A 19,674-nucleotide genomic window follows, 5' to 3' on the forward strand; every position below is an offset into this window, starting at 1 on the left:
GACAGTTGGAGAGGAATATAGCAGATAAGGTGAAAGACGACCCAAAGAGATTCTTTCAGTATTTTAGTAGTAAAAGATTAGTTAAGGAGGAGGAGGTGAAGTACATCAGGAATAGAAAAGGGGAATTAAAAGATACAAACAGTGAAATAGCAGACACGCTAAGCTTGCATTTTTCTGAGGTCTTCATAAGTGGAAAGTGGATAACCTCCCAGAGGTAAACGGGACTACTAAGGAGGTTCTGATTGATATGGAAATTGCAGAGAGAGAAGTGTTGCTCAGATTAAATAGGCTGAAATCAAACAAATTTCTGGGAATGGATAATATTTACACTCAAGTTCTTAAGGAGGCTATATATGAGGGGCAGTCAAAAAGTTTCCGGAATTGTGATATCACAGGAGAGTGAGAGATCAGATTATGCACACATTGTTGTGGAAGTGAGCACAGCATGTCCGTAGACCAGTTACAACAGGTCTGGATTGGTTTCAGCCTGTAGTATTGTTTTAATTACCATTTGAGTTAGACATGTGCATAGTCATTGCAGTTTGAACAACGTGCAAACATCATAAATTCAGCTTCAGGTACGCTAGCAAGTACCCTATGCAGTATATGCAGTGATTGCAGTATATAGTACATTAGGTAATGCCGTCATCAGACTCATTTTTGCATTTTTGATTTTGAAAATCTAAATATCATAGAGCAACACACATACAACTAAATGGCCAACAGCGAAAACATCTTAGGAAACCTTTACTGAGAGAACTTGGAACAAAATAAAAACAATGGTAAATTACATAGACTATGTACCTCAAATTTTTTCTGTAAATTAGACAATCCGTATGTCTGCTCCTCAATCTGCATTTCCAGTTATGCCTGTTTCTTTTCTTTGTACTTTAAGAACATAGTATGGCAAGAGTCAGGAATGCAGTTCTTTTCTTTGTTGATATTTTGAGAAGCCTGTGGTCTTCTTTTTTTTGAATGGGTAAAAATGTCTTTTGGGGCCATGTACATGTACAGTCAGAGGCTGAGTATCCAGGTAGTGGCATGACATTTGGACCAAATGTGCTTATACAGTTCGAACACATATATGACTGGCAACGTTATCATGTAGTGTGAATCAGTGCTTGACCATGATTCCTAAAAATCTCATGAGATTTTTTGATATAAAACTGCCATTTGTCCCTTAAAGTTTGTAGCACTACAATCAAAGAGTAGGTGCAGGTGGTATAGAGGGGGTCATTTTTCAGCACTGCTACTGGGAACTGGAAGTCAATGGAGCAGAGCAGATTACCAAGATGAGAGCTGGAACGCATTTAAGAGTGCCTGTATTCAACAACTAAAAACAGCGCTTGCTAACCATTGAGTTTTATTTCTGCCTTGAGGTTCACTGAACTTTCTCTTTCCATTTCATATTGCGATCATGTCTCTTTTCTCCTGTCCAGGACACCAACCTGTCTTCAGTTAACCATTCAACCTATTGGTTAGTGCTGCTATTTGCATGGTCTGTCAATTACACCTGCTATGTCCTTTATTTGTATAAAGCACATTCTCAGAACATCATGTACTGTATATTAGCATAATATGAATAAATATCTGTAATTAATCAAAAAATTAAAAAAACAGGCGTCAGCTAATTTTCTTTTCTGTGACATCACAAAATTCAGATTAAATCCTTTAAGGCATTTTTGCACTTCTGGGATTTTTAGTTTTTCTATACCATCCTGCCAAATTTCAGCAGTTTGATAAGTGAGTGAGTGACTAAACTTTGAATTTTATATACTGTATATACTAGGGGGTTACCCCCACTTGCTTTGGTCACCATCCCCCCTTTTCTGCGTTACGCACCAGCCACAGTGGGGGGCTGAACACACCCCAAGGAGACGTGGTCGCTCCTCCGAAACCCCTTATTAAATGGCGATACAATGGAAAGCAAATACAGTTTTTTTTAACCTCTTCTTTGCATCTCGTGCGGCGCTTTGAACATTTAAAGCCTGTACAGCAGCTGTCCTACACTTCATCCTTTATTTGAGGCCCCGGGCGTGGTTAAATGTCTTGGCACAAAGTCTCGTTTCACGGGACATGAGTTCTTGATATATTTTAGTTTATAATTTAAAAACGGAATAAGAATCTGAAAATCTAACAACATCACATTAAATTTCGATAAACTCTGAAAAGAAATATACCAAACATATATATGTAGGTTTTAAAATAAGCCCAATTTATAGCGTGACAAAAACGTCACATAAAATCGTTACACTTTTAGTTTTAGGATTTTATATATATAGAGTAGATATATATATATATATATATTTTTTTTTTAATTTTCGCAAGGGTGTGCATGTTAATATTTATTTATTTGGCCAATACTTTTATCTAAAGCAACTTACAATATTTGAGATACAATTGGTTACATTTATTTTTTCCAATTGGAGCACAAGTGGGTGAAGTGACTTGCTTAGGGTCACGGGTGGGATTCAAATCCACAACCTCAGGGTTTGAAGTCCAAAGCTTAACCACTGTGCCACTGACACTAGATTAACATTTGAGCATGAGTGTTTCATCTAATGGACTGGACTCATAGCAAGGCTACCAGGACCCTAAAATAGATTAAGGAGGTTGGATAATAATTGAGGACTGTAGCATAAAATTCCCTAATTATTTTAATCCAGAATAAAGTCATGGGGTACCAGACTCATGACTATTTACTTATTCTTGCATTTGAGAATGTCACTCATGTATTCCTCATATAAAGTTTTCATGTCTAACTGAAAATATTCAGCATAAACAAATATGAAGGCATCATTTCTGGTGTATCATAACTTTTTCATTGTATTTAGGAGTGACAATTTTTGAAAAGATGTTTATATCAAAGCATAAACTGTACATAAGTATTTTGTATACTGTTCAGTATGAAAGTTACATATTATTAAAAACTGAATCTTAAATCATTCCACAGATTGCCTCAGCTGACCGCTGCCATAGAACTTGTGAACAAGATATCCAAACAGTTGGCAGAACGAAAGAATGAAGCAGTTATGGAAATCAACAGTACCTTTGAAGAGTTGGAACGAGTGTTACATGATCGCAAGAACACCCTCATAAACGATCTAGAGAACATCTTCAGTGCCAAACAGAAGGTAAAATATGTGTGAAAACCAGAATATTTTTGAATTTGAGCTCTTACCTTTGCTTTAACTGGAAATGTCTTAGTGTGCATTCATTTAAGACAGCATCTCACTTTGCTCAGTGATGCCAATATTTTAAGTCCACACTAGTTTTATAGATTGCCTCTACCATGCACCTGTACTCTAACTGTCTATCTGTACTATCTGACTCCAGAAGACAGGCGAGGTAATGCATTTAGGAAACACACACAGACTGCTAATTACCTGACACCGGTCAAAAGACTAAATAGGTTAAAGAAAATACTTGCATCCTCTTCGTCTACATCCTACATTTATGATTGATCTGTTAGGTTCAGCCTCAACCAATTAATATATCCATCCATCCATTATCTAACCCGCTATATCCCAACTACAGGGTCACAAGGGTCGGGTGGAGCCAATCCCAGCCAACACAGAACAAAAGGCAGGAAAGAGAAAGGACTGAGTTTGTACAGCTAGATAGATAAATAGATAGACAGAATCGAAAACATATAGAGCATATTCTAATATTAAATGCTAACTACAAAATGTTACCAAGACTTCCAAATAAAAAGGGGAAATTTTTCATCCATTATCCAACCCACTATATCCTAACTACAGGGTCAAGGGGGTCTGTTGGAGCCAATCCCAGCCAACAAAGGGCGCAAGGCAGGAAACAAACCCCGGGCAGGGCACCAGCCCACCGCAGGGCACACACATGGGATAATTTAGAATCACCAATGCACCTAACCTGCATGTCTTTGGACGGAAACCAGAGTACCCAGAGGAAACCCACGGGGAGAACATGCAAACTCCATGCAGGGAGGACCCAGGAAGCCATCCCAGGTCTCCTATCTGCGAGGCAGCAGCGCTACCACTGCGCCATCGTGCTGCCCCAATTAATATATGCCACCATGCAAATGAGTTAAATCTGACAACAATTTCCTTGTTAAGAGGAGTACACATTTACTCTGTATCTTGTGGTATGCAGGCATACCTACTTAATGCAAACCACACACCCTCATATTTAAACTTTAAATAACTCCATTGGATGCAAACAAATAAATAAAGAGATAATTTGACATGTTTAGTCTCACATCTAGCTGGTTACCCCTTGTGTCAGTATTATAATCCTGAACCAATTGTTTAAAACAGACTTTCAAAGTCCTTGACGTCTAACTCGCCCTTGTTTGCTAGACTCTGTCTACCGCCTTTTCCCACTTCTGTCATATCTCAGCTCGCTCCCAATTTGCTTGTCCTTTTTTCTCATGAACTTGAAGCGATGTTGCAGGTGCCTATCACAGTTTATGGTGTCCTGTTCGAAGTGAACTAGAGGCTTAGCTGGAGGTGAAGTGCAAGGCATTCCAAGAATATTTAATAGTAGCTAATAATATAATTAGAAAGCGTGAATGCTCCTTGTGCTGTTCTTCAGATATTATCCTTCTTTATTTTTTTAGTGTATTTCTCTGTTTCTGAATTTATTCACTAAAGTTGCACTTTTTGTTTTTATGTTGCTGTCTTTTCTTGCTGTACATCACATCTGTATGCGCAGACTCAGTCCCCAATACGGTTTAACTGTAGGACCTGGAGGAAATCAAGAACATTTTGATTGTTGTTTCAAATGCTTATTATACATCATTCATATTTTTATTGTTAATTTGGTGACATCATCTTGTTACCATCATATCTACTTGGTTTTAATAGCTCCTGCCATTTTTGTATGCTTATTTTCATGGGTGCTGCCACTTTGGAGCTGTGGATATCGTCTGCTAGTAGGCATATCATGCACACGCTAGACAATGCGTTATGTCGTGATGGTTTTATAATAAAAGCTGGCCAAGAGCATTAAACTGTGTCTAAACTTTGAGAAATTGAAGGAATACTTAATAAAATGACTAGTGCTGAAACATTTATGAAATTAAAGGAAGAGACTAGTGCTCAAACCTATAAGCTTTTTAGGAAAAAGACTTTGCTTTTGACTTTCAGTTTCTGACATCAGGTTTAGGGTGTAGCCCCTTCAGTGAATAATCTCATGACTTGTGCAACAACATCAACTACAGGGCCTTCAGAAAGCATTCAGATCCCTTCACTTTCTTCACTTTCTGTTTTACTGTAGTCTTATGCTAAAATCATTTTAATTCATTTTTCCCCTTTTTTAACAGCACTCAATACTCCTGAATGACAAACCAAAAACAGGAATTTAGAAACTTTTGCAATTGTATTAAAAATAATAAAAAAAATATCAAATTGACACAGGTATTTAGACCCTTAACTCAGTATTTAGTTGAAGCCCTTTTGACAGCAATTAAAACCTGAAGTCTTCTTGGTTCTGATGTGACAAGCTTTGCACACCTGGATTTGGGGATTATCTGCTTTTCATCTCTGAAAATCCCCTCAAGCTCTTTCAGGTTGGATGGAGACTGTCAGTGAACAGCTATTTTGAGGTTCAAGAACATTCACAAAGTTCACAGTAAGCCACTCCTTTGTTCTCTTTGCTTTCTGCTTAGGGTCATTGTCTTGTTGGAAGGCGAATATTTGGCCCTATCTGAGGTCCAGAGGTTTTTATTAAGGATATCTCTGTGTTTTGCTTAATTTCAGCTTTCCTTTCATTAGTCTCATGGTCCCTGCCACTGAAAAACAACTCCACCACATGCATGATATTGCAGCCACCATTCTTCACTGTTGGAATGGTATTGCACAGATGCACAGATGATGATGAGGAGTGCCTGGTTTTGTCAGGACATAATGCTTAAAATTTAACCCAAACAGTTCAATCTTGACTTCATCATACCAGAGAATCTTCTTTCTCTCAGCCTCATAGTCATTTAGTTGCCTTTTTGCAAACCATAAAGTGCAGATTAGTGGAGTGCTGCAGAGCTGGTTGCCCTTTGTTTCTCCCATCTCCACACAGGTTCTCTGGAGCTCACCTAGCATGACCAGAGGGTTCTTGGTCACCTCAGTTACCATGTCTCCCTCAGTTGCTCAGTTTGGCTAGGCAGCCAGCCCTAGGAAGAACTGTAGTTTCTCCAAACTTATTCCATTTAAAAATTACGGAGGCCACTTTGCTCTTGGGAACCTTCAGTGCTGCAGAAAATCTTTTACAGCCTTTCAGAGATCTGGGCCTTGACACCTTCCTGTCTTCAAGATCTGCAGGCAATTACTTTGACCTCATGGCTTGGTTTTTGCTCAACTGTGGGACAGTTGTTTACCTTTCGTAATCATGTACAATACGTTGAAATGTCCACTCCAAATAAGGTGTAGAAGCATCTCAACAATAGGCAATAGAATGGGATGGACCTGAGCCAAATGTCAAGGGTCTTAGCCAAGAAAGTAAATACCAATATGATATTTCAGTATTATCATTCCAGGGCATGGGTGTTGAACTCCGGTCCTGGAGGGCTGCTGTGGCTGCAGGTATTCATTCTAACCATCTTCTTCATTAGTGACCCATTTTTGCTGCTGATTAACTTCTTTTGCCTTACGTTTTAATTCACTTGACTCAGGCCCCTTAGTTGTCTCTTTTTCATTTATTAGCAGCCAAATAATAATGAGATACAAAACAAGCCGCCACATGACCAGGTCACCTCTGCCCATTACACAATATCTGGAAATAAAGAAAAAATCAACAGTTTTGGAAATGTCTGCTGTGTCAGAATGACAGCAGCAACAAGCAATGGAATTAAATAATGGTTTTATTTAACAGCGAGAATGGGCTTCTCATTAAGAAATTGGTTAGAGTTTGAAATCTGACGTTTGCTGGTCATCTGTTGTCTTCTTTCACATCTCATTTCTGTTTGGTTGTCATTTAATGAAGAAAGGAATAAATTCAGAGGACTGAATCCTTAAAATCAGGGCTAATAAAATGAAGGGAAAAAGAGTTAATTAGTAATGAAAACTGGTCATTGATTAGGAAAAGGGTCAGAATGAAAACCTGCAGCCACTGCGGCCCACGAGGCCTGGAGTTTGACACAAAAAATGAAACAATTTTAGCACAAGGCTACAATATCACAAGATATGTAAAAAGTGAAGGGGTCTGAAAACTTTGTGAATGCACTGGATCCCTCTGGAAACCCTTAAAGAAATATATTTATTAATCTATGCCTCCTGATATTACAAGCACTTAGAATGGACTCAGCATTTATCCTTTTTGAGCATAACATATACTCTGCCAAAGGTAGCAATGTGGAAAAAATGGTGATTTATGTGCAATGTGTTTTGAGCTAGTCTTTAGCGTGGCAGATGCCATATGAAAAAGTTTGCTTTGATTCACTTTGTGTTTACAAATACTATGTCTCAAATTTTTTTTCTTTTAGGTTTTGCATACCCAATTGACATCTCTCCTGCAAGGCCAAGAAAATATCCAAAGCAGCTGCCGCTTTACAGAGCAAGCCCTTAGCCATGGCAGTGCTACTGAAGTACTGCTTGTGCGCAAACAGATGAGTGAGAGGGTCAATGCTCTGGCCCGGCAGGACTTCCCTGAAAGACCACATGAGAATGACCACCTTGACTGCCTCCTGGAGACAGAGGGACTTCGACGATCCATTCAAAACCTTGGTGTGCTTCTGACCACCAGCTCTGTAGGCCACACTAGTGTGGCAACAGGAGATGGACTGAGACATGCCCTTGTAGGACATCAGACAACCGTCACAATCACGACAAAGGATAAAGATGGCGAACTGGTTAAAATGGGCAATGCCATTATCCGTGCTGAAATTACAGGACCTAATGGTTTCTATACTGAAGCAGAAGTGGTGGACAACAAGAACGGCACCTATGAAATTGTCTATACACTTAAATCAGAGGGTGAGTTCACCCTTTCATTGCTGCTCTATGATCAGCCCGTACGTGGCAGTCCTTTTCGCTTACGCTGCGTGAAAGCGTCTGAAGTACCACAGTCTCCAGATGACGTTAAACGGCGTGTCAAGTCACCCAGTGGTGGTGGTCATGTTCGTCAGAAAGCTGTCCGAAGGCCCTCCAGCATGTACAGTTCAGGAAAGAAAAAAGAAAATCCTATTGAGGATGAAATGATCTATAGAGTGGGTGAGTATAAGACATTAAGGATAAAAAGTCTAGATGTTGAGCAGCAGATAACTATACAGTATTTAAAGCTAGGTGTGGTGATAAGGGACTCAAGAAATATCAAATCGATTGATGCTGGCTTGTGTAATTAATCATTCAGTCTTGTTAATCTTGCTAAATCGAACTACACTTTATTGCCTCTGTAATTGAGTCTACTAGCGTGTATATAAGCGCAAACGTGTCTGTCCTAGGAACGACTGCTGCCCTGTCTAGAGTTGATTCTTTTCATTTGCCTGAACCTGCCAGGAAAGTCTCCAAGTCCCCAGATCCCTGAAAAGTGGATTAAATAAGTTCAGTAACCTAGTGAATTTTGGGATGTAACAAGAGTTTAGCACAACATGCTGGCACCATGGTTAGTGATGCTGTCATGCAGTGTCGTAGCCAAGAGTTCAAAGCGGAAATACTGTAGAAAATCTTACTTTGTATTAATTTACCTCAAGGGTATGCTAGCATATAACATATGCACTAATCTAAAGTGTTTTAATTATTGTGACACTTTACTGTCCTTGAAAACAAATGCACTGCATTGCACAGTTCACCTGGCCCCTGGAGGCTTGGCTACAAGCAGCTAGCTTCCCGAAAGCTACATTTACAAACTTTACTTTACTTTGGCAGTGGTTCTTACATTTTGGCTATACTTTTCCATCCATCCGCTATATCCTAACTATAGGGTCATGGGGGTCTGCTGGAGCCAATCCCAGCCAACACAGGGCGCAAGGCAGGAAACAAACCCCGGGCAGGGCACCAGCCCACCACAGGGCTACACTTTTTATTTGGTAAATTTACCTATAGTCTTAAACTTTGAAACATATAAATTGTCATATGTACCAACAGTATCTCCACCTGCGAAGTTGGCTGTGGCAAAATGTTCAGTCTTATTGCTGAGCTTAACGTAATATGTGGCAAAATACACAGATATGAAGGAGTTACAACACATTGAAGATAAGAAAATAAGCGGAGACACAAAGAGGATTATGTGCATCATGTAGCTGCCCATGGGGACTGGTAGTGAACATGTGGTGAATTTTAAACAACGCCCAACAAAGACAAATCTTATGCCGTAGGGGCTGGGACCTGCTTAGAAAACATGGACATGTCAAGGCACGAGCTTACTTTCTCCAATGATGCCATGATTCATGTTATTATTAACTTCACCAGAGTAAGTTTATTATTGATCTATTTTAGCTGTATCATGATTACCTGACTAGCCGGTTATGTCAACGTGATTTGACATACGTGAGATCTCATTGGTTTCATGAAATGACAAAATCCTTTTCTGTCAACTGTGCAGTTTATTGAAGCAATAAACTGTTAAGATTACTGAAACGCATGACCGTAATTGCAGGCCTAAGATTTTTTTTGCACATTTATGGACTCTTTATCTCCTTTGTTAATATTTTGTGCCAGATACCTGCAGACACGCAAGATGCAGACCTACTGTACATGAATAAAAAACCCAAGTTCTCTCAAGCTGTGAAAAGAACTGGTGTTCTTTCCTCAGAAATCCTAGGATACACTTACTTAAAGTTTTGTTTTGTTGTCATAAACACATCTTACGTAAAGGCATGCTTGACAAAGCACTCTGAAACATGCTTCGCTACGCTGCTCTGAAATGGACACATTTAGTAAGCTTTTCAAGAGTTTTGTTTCCTGGTTGGCTTATTGCCTTGATTGCAACTGTATGTCACCTAGTGAGACATGCCTTTAATCAGAGGGGTTATGCGGGGTCTAGGGCTGACCAACCCCACACGGGGCCAGTTACATCAAATGCTGTTACCAGTATGTGTGAACTGTATAAACTTGTTAACATACACCGGATTTTCTCATTACAGTATTCAGCTACATTTTTGCAAGATAACATGCAGACTTTATGAAAATATAACTGGAGAATGTAACTTGACAGATCCGCTCAAACGGGGCACTCGCCCCACTTGCCACCCCCAAATGCCGTTTAATTTACATTCTTATTTACCTGATGTCTTTATCTGGGGTGATTTACAACATTTGAGAGATGCAATCATTTTTCCAGTTGGAGCACAGGCAGGGCAAGTGACTTGCTCGTGGTCACACAGTGTCAATAGCAGGATTTGTCTGATCAAAGCCTTAACCACTACAACCACAACTAGGATTCTTATAGATAAGAAAACTGAATTAGATCACTACACTGGGGTGGCACAATGGGCAGTGTTTCCACATCACAGATCTTGTGTTTGGTGTCTGTATTTGTTCCTTATCCAAGTGATTTGGATGTGTAGCGAGTATTCTGGTTTTCTGTTCCCCATTCCCAAAAATATGGGTGTGTGTTTAAAAGGGTTGCCCCCTTGCCCAGGGCTGTGTCCTGCCTTGTGATCAGTGCTGCCAGGTTAGGCTCTGGTTGCCCCCAGTTTCATAAAAAATTACATCGTAATGACAGTTACTGTCATCTTACAAATGAAACATTGTAAATTAGAGTTTATATGTGTTGGTAAAATGAAGACGGTTTTGTGTCAGCTTTGGATTAAATAACTTATTTTTGGCATTAAATTTCCCAGGTTTAATCGCTGTGCTTGCAGTTAATCTTTTCTCTTACTGGCCAAGAGATTGTTGAGATGTATGCTGATGCACAGTATATCTTTTTTTATTCAACTAATAGATGGTAATCTTGCATTAATGTCATTCCTGCTGCTTATGAATTGAAATCTTTTTAGGACATATCTGTAAATGAGATTACTTTATCCATTTCTATTTATTAAACACATTATGAGAGCATATGGCTGACCACCTGTTGAGTATCATTGACCTTGGCTGTCTAAGGTTTATCTGCTGCTGGACAGAGTGAGGGATGTGCTGAAACTACACGCAGATGTGAGGAGTGTTTCACCAGGTATGAGAATTATGAGTAATTAGATCTTTTATTGATTCATTCAATAGTTGGCCAGCATGGTTGTGCAGTGGTTAGTGTTGTCTTCTCACTGCCCTAAAGATTCAGCTTCATTCTCTCTATTCCCAAAGTTAGGCCAACTGCTGCCTCTAAAATTGGCCTTGTGTGGATGTCTGAATGAGAGTGTCACTAGTCTCATTGGTGGATGATGTCTGTCTCTCTCCCAGTTTCATTCTCAGCAGGTCTGTGCTAGAATAAGCAGGCTTGAATGGGCTTTGAAAACCAGTGCTGGTTTTATGTAGAGAACAATGAGTGGCAATCCTAAGCAGGAAGCTGACATATTCCAGTATGGACATTATATGGATGTAAAGAATCTGTTGTCATTTTAGAAAGCCCAACACAAACTCTGCTGTTAGATTTCCAAGAGAGGGTGTGCAACCAGTTGTCTGAGGTCTCCAGGACTGTTTCTGTGTCTCACTTTGTCCATTTTAACTGACCATGTGAGCTCCAGAGGTTTATTTTTTCCAAGGATGCTGCTGACTGGAGTTTTTGTCTTCTTCTCCTCAATTCTCAACTGGTCGTAGTATAAAAGTGAATTAGTGCACCGACATTACTGAGCTCCATTTATGCTAATGAGTTTTGATTCACTTAGTTTTGCCATCTGATGTTTTATGTGCATTTATTATTTAGCACTTCCTTGTAAACTTTGTATTTGCACCTATCTGTGAAACTGTCACAGTGCTCTGCTCCTCCACTCTGTGAAGAGTGCAATAAATGGAACTGAACTGAAATTTGGCAAGTTAAAAATGAGCACTATAAGAAGTCTCAGAACTCTGATGCTTAGGTGTTTATTCCGGTGTGTTGAGCCGCTGATGTCCGTTAGCCATACAATGTATAAGGAGGTTAGTGGAATGGTGAGGGTGCAGGGAGTAGAGCTGGTGAAGGTAGGTGAGTTTAAATACTTGGGATCAACAATTCAGAGTAACAGGGATTGTGGAAGAGAGGTGAAAAAGAGAGTGTAGGCATGGTGGAATGGGTGGAGAAGAGTGTCAGGAGTAATTTGTGACAGACAGGTATCAGCAAGAGTGAAAGGGAAGGTCTACAGGACAGTAGTGAGACCAGCTATGTTATATGGGTTGAAGAGGGTGGCACTGAGCAGAAAGCAGGAGACAGAGCTGGAGGTGGCAGAGTTAAAGATGCTAAGATTTGCATTGGGTGTGACGAGGATGGATAGAATTAGAAATGAGTACATTAGAGGGTCAGCTCAAGTTGGACGGTTGGGAGACAAAGTCAGAAAGGCGAGATTGCGTTGGTTTGGACATGTGCAGAGGAGAGATGCTGGGTATATTGGGAGAAGGATGCTAAGGATAGAGCTGCCAGGTAAGAGGAAGAGAGGAAGGCGTAAGAGGAGGTTTAAGGATGTAGTGAGAGAGGACATGCAGGTGGTGGGTGTGCCAGAGCAAGATGCAGAAGACAAGAAGATATGGAGGAAGATGATCCACTGTGGCAACCCCAACAGGAGCAGTCGAAAGAAGAAGAAGAAGAAGAAAAATTTATAAAAGAATTTACAAATTTTATAATCTGACCTGTTTCTTTCATTAGAGAAATGGATGTGTGGTACTGCTAAACAAAGTTTATATAGAAAGCTGAGGATTAAAGACTAAACTTGAGAAAATTGTGTTGGTAGGTTGTTGTGGGAACTGCAGCAGGCTTCATATATCCAGCATCATTCTCGATGATGGAGCAGCACTGTATGCAGAAACATTTTGTTTTGCATATCATACTGTATACTACATTCTGGAGACCCAAGAAAAATTCAAGTCCTTTGTGTATTGTGCCCATTTGCCTCCTTGTTATCCTTATCTCATCATACAATAACTGTATTTCGATAAACACACTATACACCCAGAAGATACCAAGGATTGATGTTAACATACTGTAGATGCAAAATTTTGAAAGAGTAATGCAAGTCCAGGTATTGAGTGGCACAGTGGTGCAGTACTGTCTTACAGTCACTCCCTGTCTCCAAAGATATGAGTGTGTGATGTGAACCTACTGGTTTCTGATTTCTGTTCAGTGCCATCTGAATAAGCTTTGGCCCCCGCACAACCTTGAACTGAGTCATATGGCCACGAGAATGCTAAGTACAGATATTATTACAGGGTGGCTTATCAAAAACAAGATCCATTTTTGAGCTTTGCAAGAGTACCAAGTTATTAAGCACCTAAGAGCACAATGTTCTTCTGCAGAGTACAGGAAGTTTAGTCATGTGGTCATCCCCTGGTAAAAATAAATACTGAGATCATAAGAAACCAGCGTTATTTTTTCCATAAGGCCATCATCTAGGGAGCTGTTTAAACAGGGGTTTAGAAAGAATGATTAGTGTACAGTAGCACCCTGAGCACAAGACACTGGCCCACATTAATGGAGCTTGCGTGGCTTAAGACAGTAATACACACAGAAAGTGGCACGCAAAACAGATAATTAACCTTAGAATTGGTTTCTTGGTGCCAAATGTGCTTAAATAACAGCTGCTGGAGCTAATGATTGCTGTTTAATGTCCTAATTTACAGTTGCACATTGGTTATGTCAACAAAGTGAAGCTGGCGAGCAGGACTAAACAGGATAATTTCTTTTTTTAGTTGCACAAATGGGAGAAATATGTGATTTACATATGCTGATTTGCTGGTAAATGGAAAATGGCGTAGTAAAGCAAATTGAAGGCATGCAGATCAAATATGCTCATTATTGCTTATCTGATGGGAGATGGTGCAGAGTCTTCAGATATCTCTTGGACACCTGAATCTTTCATTATGTTGCTCTAGTGTTTGAACCGTCAAGGCAATTCAGTTTTTTGTTTTTCTATTGTAAATGCCACAAGTGTTAGACGAGCAACCAGACCAGAAAGGGGATGGTTCCTTACCTGGATGGGAGGATTTGAGCAGGCAGATAAACATCCTGACCAGGAGAGAGGAAGAGGCCAGATCCAAAAGAGAAGGGATGGATGGACAGCCCATCAATTGTAAAAGTTGCCACAGGGGATAAGTTATTCCCCAAGGACATGAGATGGCAGCAGCCCTCTGTATTGGCACCCATTTGGGAACCAGCAGGGAATACTGAGAGATCTGGCAACACAGCCCTGCTGGGGACCATGGCTATCGGGAGATGCGCTTCCCAAATAATGGGACTTCTGTATGACCCGGAAGTAATTCCATTGAGCAGTGGGTCTGGCACTAGAAGTACTCCCAGGTCTTTAATAAAAGGGACTGCAGTCCCTTATCCAGGCCAGTCAGAGCTGGGAGGACGTGGAGCAACACTCGACTGGAAGAGAGCAGTGCGTTGTAAGGAGAATTGATTTGTGGAGAAAGAAAACCTGTGTTTTTGCAATTTTGTGGGGGAAGTGTGTATAATATATACATCTTTATTTGAACCCAGGACTTTTTGTGTGATCGTGTTTGGGGGTTTGGGGCTTGCTGACAGTCCGGTCCCATAACACTATTAATTAACAAATATAATTTCTCATCTGCACTGGCAGTTTTGTTATCATGGTTGGCCTGTTGGCACAGTGGGTAGCGTTTTCATCTTCCAGAGAAATCCCCTCTGTGCTACATGGATGTCCTCTCATTCTTCCACACATGCTGTTAGTTTGGTGATTCTGAGTGTTGATGTCTTAGTAAGGTTGCTCTAATGTGTGCCTCTGCTCTCTTCATTTAGGAATTCAACCAATCAGAACTTTGTTCTGGAAAAAAATGAGTGCAGGAAGAGGGTGGTTTCTCTTTATTTGCTGCCAATGAAACATATAGTGTATACTTTAGGGTATGTCCCATGAGTAAGAACTTTGCACAAGCATTTTCACAGCAGTTCCAGCTGTGTTTTTGCTTGGCTTTGTTATTATGAACGTAAGAACAAACTAGAGAAGACCGTTCTGCTTTTTTACCTCATTTGGTTAGCTTATGACTGGAGTGAGTTATCCTAGCGTCTCATCCACACATTGTTTCATTTTGTCAGGGTGTTCACCTGAACTACATGGCTTAGTAGTTTGTTTCATATTCTCAGGACCCTTTTCGTAAACAAAGGTTACCCAGTTTTTGTCATGGAAGCACTTTCCCCTAATTTTCCACCAATGGCCTTAAGTGTGTGATTCACCGTTTAACTGCGTGAATTTTGATGGATCCATCTTTTGAAAACTTGGATTAAGTCCTCACGTGGCCTAGTTAGTTAATTTCCAAATGCCTGTCAGAGTAAAATGTGTTCATTAGTCTCGTTCCTTACCTTGGCAGACAGGGGTGTAACCCAGAACTCTGGGCCCTATACATATGTAGTCTCTGTGGGCCCATTCGTCTCGAAAATTAAGTTTTCCTTCCAGGCTTCAAGTTAAATGGGGCCTGGGTGATCATTTTACTTTTTCCTCCACTTCGATGCCCATGTTGGCAGAGCGTCTAGTGCTGTTATGCCTTTTTGTGTCAGGACTGCGCACAGAAATTCAAATGTGGATCAAAAATGGTGGTGAATTCTTGTAAAAATGGCAGCCGTCTTGTATTTAATTTCTTTCTGTTTTCTCCAATGATTTTATTACCTGATGTTTAGTGGTGCACTTGGGACTGTGATCACTGGTGATGAATATCGTTGTGGAGTAAACAACTGAAGAAAGTTTTCCTATTTGACTGTGATAGTTGCTACAGAGATCAGAAGACAGTCTCTCATGAGAGGATGTCCATATGGCGATCAGTTACTGTTGTTGCTGTTTATTGTGCAGTTGGAATTTTAAATCAGCAAAGTCAGAGGGAGCAGTGCCCCGTGATAAAAACCGAAAGTCCATCTCAGACTCATTTGCTCATGAAGAATCTCATAGTAAACTCAAAGACAGGGTTCTGCAATAAGTGGCATCCATGATTGTGCCTGTCTAATTCATGCTGTTTGAAAAATGATGGCAAGGCAGCATGCATTTCCAGACTCCTCAGAATGAAAGCAGTGAAGAACTGGCTGCTTGAAAGTAATGGCTGTGATGGATGTTTAGAGCAGAGGTGTATTGTACTGTACTGTGTCTGTTGTAGCTATTAGATTTCACTGTAATGGGCCAGAACACTTACTTAACACTTGATGCTGGTACTCCATGACAAATGACTTGTCTTGAATAAGTTCATATATATTAATAAATTACAGGAAATACTGATTTGAGTAGTTTGACCTCAATCCTTGTAAAAGTTGTCTATGTGAAGATAAATTTCCACCAATGTTTGCTTGCAAATCTGCATAGGCGCTAATACGTTTTTTAAGTAGTAATAAATAACCTTGATTGTTAGTCAACCAAAGTCCTTAAACCTTTCCTGAGATTTCCAATGATAGGTTTAGGCTTAGGCAGGTCTACTGAAATTCAAGTTTTTTGGTTTGTTTCTGCTATGGCTCAAAAGGTTTAGAAATTGAATTAGCCTTTTTTTAGTATATGACCTGTTGATTCTGTCACGTGTCTTCTCACAGACTCCAGCCATGCTGTTATCGGGCCCTTAGCCAGTGCTGTAGTGACTCCTGTCTAGACACATTCTAACAGACTCTACAGCAGAGGTCCTTAAGGCCTGAGGGACCCAGTGGTTGCACGATTTTCTCCTGACCCACTTCTGTTTTTAATTGGACTTCTGACTTAATGATTTAAGCTGTTATTTCACAGTTTCTGTGGTAATTCACAAATTACAAAACTGTTTTTGAAAAACACTTATTGGAATGTAGAAAGGATATCTGTGTGTGACATACAAATAATGATTTTTATCCTCATTTTAAAGATTTTCATCTTCATGATTTTCATTCCTCTTGTTCCTGTGCTTTGGTTACTTATGCCATGTTTTGTTAGTGAGCATGTAGGTAGGTGTAACACTGAGGGAGCCGTGCTCTTACAACATTCAGTGCTTCTTTCTCTTGTGTTTGTCCTGCTGGTCATGAATTGTTCTTATTCAGACACAATTGAGGGAGCAGAAAAGATGAATTGCAGTGATGGGAAAATGACAAAAGGGAGTTAAACACTATGGCAAAAAATCTATTATTAATCTATATTAATTTGGTTTAGTCTACCGTATATACGCGTGTTTAAGTTCTCCCGTGGATAAGTCCGGAGTTGATTTTACCATATAATTTCTGGTATTTTATAATGTCGGTTGTATAAGCGGAAAGCAGAAAACTCACGCTATTGGTCCAAGAGATTATGATATGCTAACGCCCACAAGAGAGTAACCATGGAGCACACTGTCTTTTTTCTATGTATTGTGCCTACGTGACCACACGGTAATACCCGAACTATCCCGATGCAACATTTGCACTGTTTTGTGCTTTTTGTATCTCACACCCTCATACGCCTTTTTCATAAGAGCATCCCTTATCTACGATGGAGCGTTCGATCAGAAGAAAATATGAAGCTGGTTTTAAATTAAATGTCGTTGAAGTGGTGAAAGAAAGTGGTAACTGCACTGCTGCAACAGAATTCAATGTGATTGAGAAACTGGTGCGAGATTGGAGGAGGCAAGAGGATGTAAAAAAAAAAGTTAAGTGTTGCATTTTTGAACGGTCGTAAAAGTCAGGGTCTTATTTTATTAACGATTTTTTGGGTTTCAAGACCCAACTTATACATGAGTATATACAGTATATTTACAAATCTATTATTTCTAAATTTATTATAAATGTAAATCTCACACTATTGTGCTTTGTTGAATAATAACAGAATAAAAATCAAACACCAGCTAGTAAAATAATGAGAACAATTAGAAGGAAAATGACTTGCTTATTGTGTAACTGGTTAGATCAAAAACCTGCAGGGAGCACCTGGGATTGAACTTTGGAACCACTGGTCTATGGAATGTTGCAAAAATATTTCCCCTCTAAGCTGGTTGTTATTTTTAGTTAATGGAAATGCTGGAGTTGTTTCATGTTGTCAAAATGATTTTTGGTCGCTTCTCTGATCAAGTTCACCACTGTCCAGTTTGACAGGAGAGCCTCCTCTGAGACGAAACTGGGTACTTCTGTAATTTCATTATTTCTTGATGATGGGTTTGACTGTTCTTAGAACTTTTAAAATTGCAGCAATTTTTAATTTCCTTTCAAGATCTATGTCTATTATTTCACAATACTACTACAATGTTGCTTTGGTTTTATTGGTAATGATCTGCTGACTCTGGCATCTTAGTGGGCACTTCACAATGCAATTACAAAGCTGCCCGGCTCTGACTGTAATATCTTAATGAGCCGTAGGCAGAAAAGTTCTCCCTCTTGAAAGAAGGCAGCCTCAGAGCCCAGATGGGCTCTGTAACAAAGAGACCAGTCCATGGTGCAAATGCTTAAATTAGGAAGTGCATCGGTTTGTATTACATTTCTTATCATCTATGCAAAATACTCTCCTCCTTCCAGTTCTTCCCACCATTACCTAGTCTCCATTACTTGACTGGAAATGGCCATCATTACTTCATACCTTGTGCAGGTGTCCCCATCATTTTAAAGAAACTTTGCCATTGACCAATTACACAATTCCCACCAAGGCCAGGAAGACCCCATTTATGGGATATTGGACTGCTCAAATGAAAGTTACTTGATGTACAAGCATCTCTCAAGGTTGAAGTTTAAAGCAACTGAATGTCTAAAACAGTGGCCTGCTTTTTTTTTTTTTGGTTTGGCTACACTGTGCTTAACTTTTCTTTACATCATGTTGATGTTTAGGCAAGCAAGTAAAAAGCAGGGCCAGGAAATTTAGCCTCAAAGCCATCTTTTTCATTATACTTAATAAAGTTAAATTTTACTTATTACTATGTAAATGTCCTTTTATATTAATTAATAATACTATATAGTTTAAAAATCTCTTATAAATACCATGATAGATAGATAGATAGATAGATAGATAGATAGATAGATAGATAGATAGATAGATAGATAGATAGATAGAACAAACTTATTTTACGTCATGTTACTTTACCTTTCTTTCTTTCGTTTTCCCATTTTCATATCTAAATTGATTTTCATTTTTACAAATGAAAGTTCTGTAGATAAGGTCATCTACAAACCAGTGGTTAGAAACCCCCTGAACGTGTGTCTATTTGACTGATGCAACTTCCTAGGTTATTAGTGGCCCATAGGAAAAGTTGTAAGCACTATGCCAGTTGTTGCTAAGATGGGCTATACCTTGGCAAGACTTAGTCATTCATTCATCTAACCTGCTTTATCCAGTTGAAATTGACGGCTGGTGAACATCCCTGCAGGGAAAAAATGCAAGGCCGTGAAACAAAGTCAGCCTATCAGAAGACACATACACATCCAGTTACTAGTTTTGGGACAATTTATGGTCAACAGCTAACCTAACCTGCAGGTTCTGGAGGTAAACTGCAATAGTTATGGGGAAATGTACAAACACAATGAAGACAGTTACTGGATTGTGCCACCATGCCAACCCCTCCCTGAGACCACTTATTAAATCCTGTTAATTTATACTTGTAGTCATTTCAAATGATGTATTAGTGCACAAAAAAGTGACCATCATTATGGTATGGCAAAACATTGTGCTGTTTTCTGAGAATGAAGCTCTATTTATCAAATAAAATTTATGGCTGTTAATTTGCTGCTTGT

General features: G+C 39.6%; 1 protein-coding gene across 2 annotated transcripts in view; it reads left to right on the forward strand.

Moving 5' to 3' along the window:
• LOC120523085 (tripartite motif-containing protein 3-like) overlaps nt 1–19,674 on the forward strand; it is a 124,467-nt gene that overhangs the window by 54,199 nt on the left and 50,594 nt on the right. For both annotated transcript variants that reach the window (XM_039744054.1, XM_039744055.1), the window contains exons 5-6: nt 2,954–3,134; nt 7,454–8,180. In XM_039744054.1, the coding sequence (XP_039599988.1) occupies nt 2,954–3,134; nt 7,454–8,180 (908 nt within the window). The remainder of the gene's footprint in view (nt 1–2,953; nt 3,135–7,453; nt 8,181–19,674) is intronic.

The sequence above is a fragment of the Polypterus senegalus genome, chromosome 2 (genome assembly GCF_016835505.1).
Source record: "Polypterus senegalus isolate Bchr_013 chromosome 2, ASM1683550v1, whole genome shotgun sequence".
NCBI lineage: Eukaryota > Metazoa > Chordata > Cladistia > Polypteriformes > Polypteridae > Polypterus > Polypterus senegalus.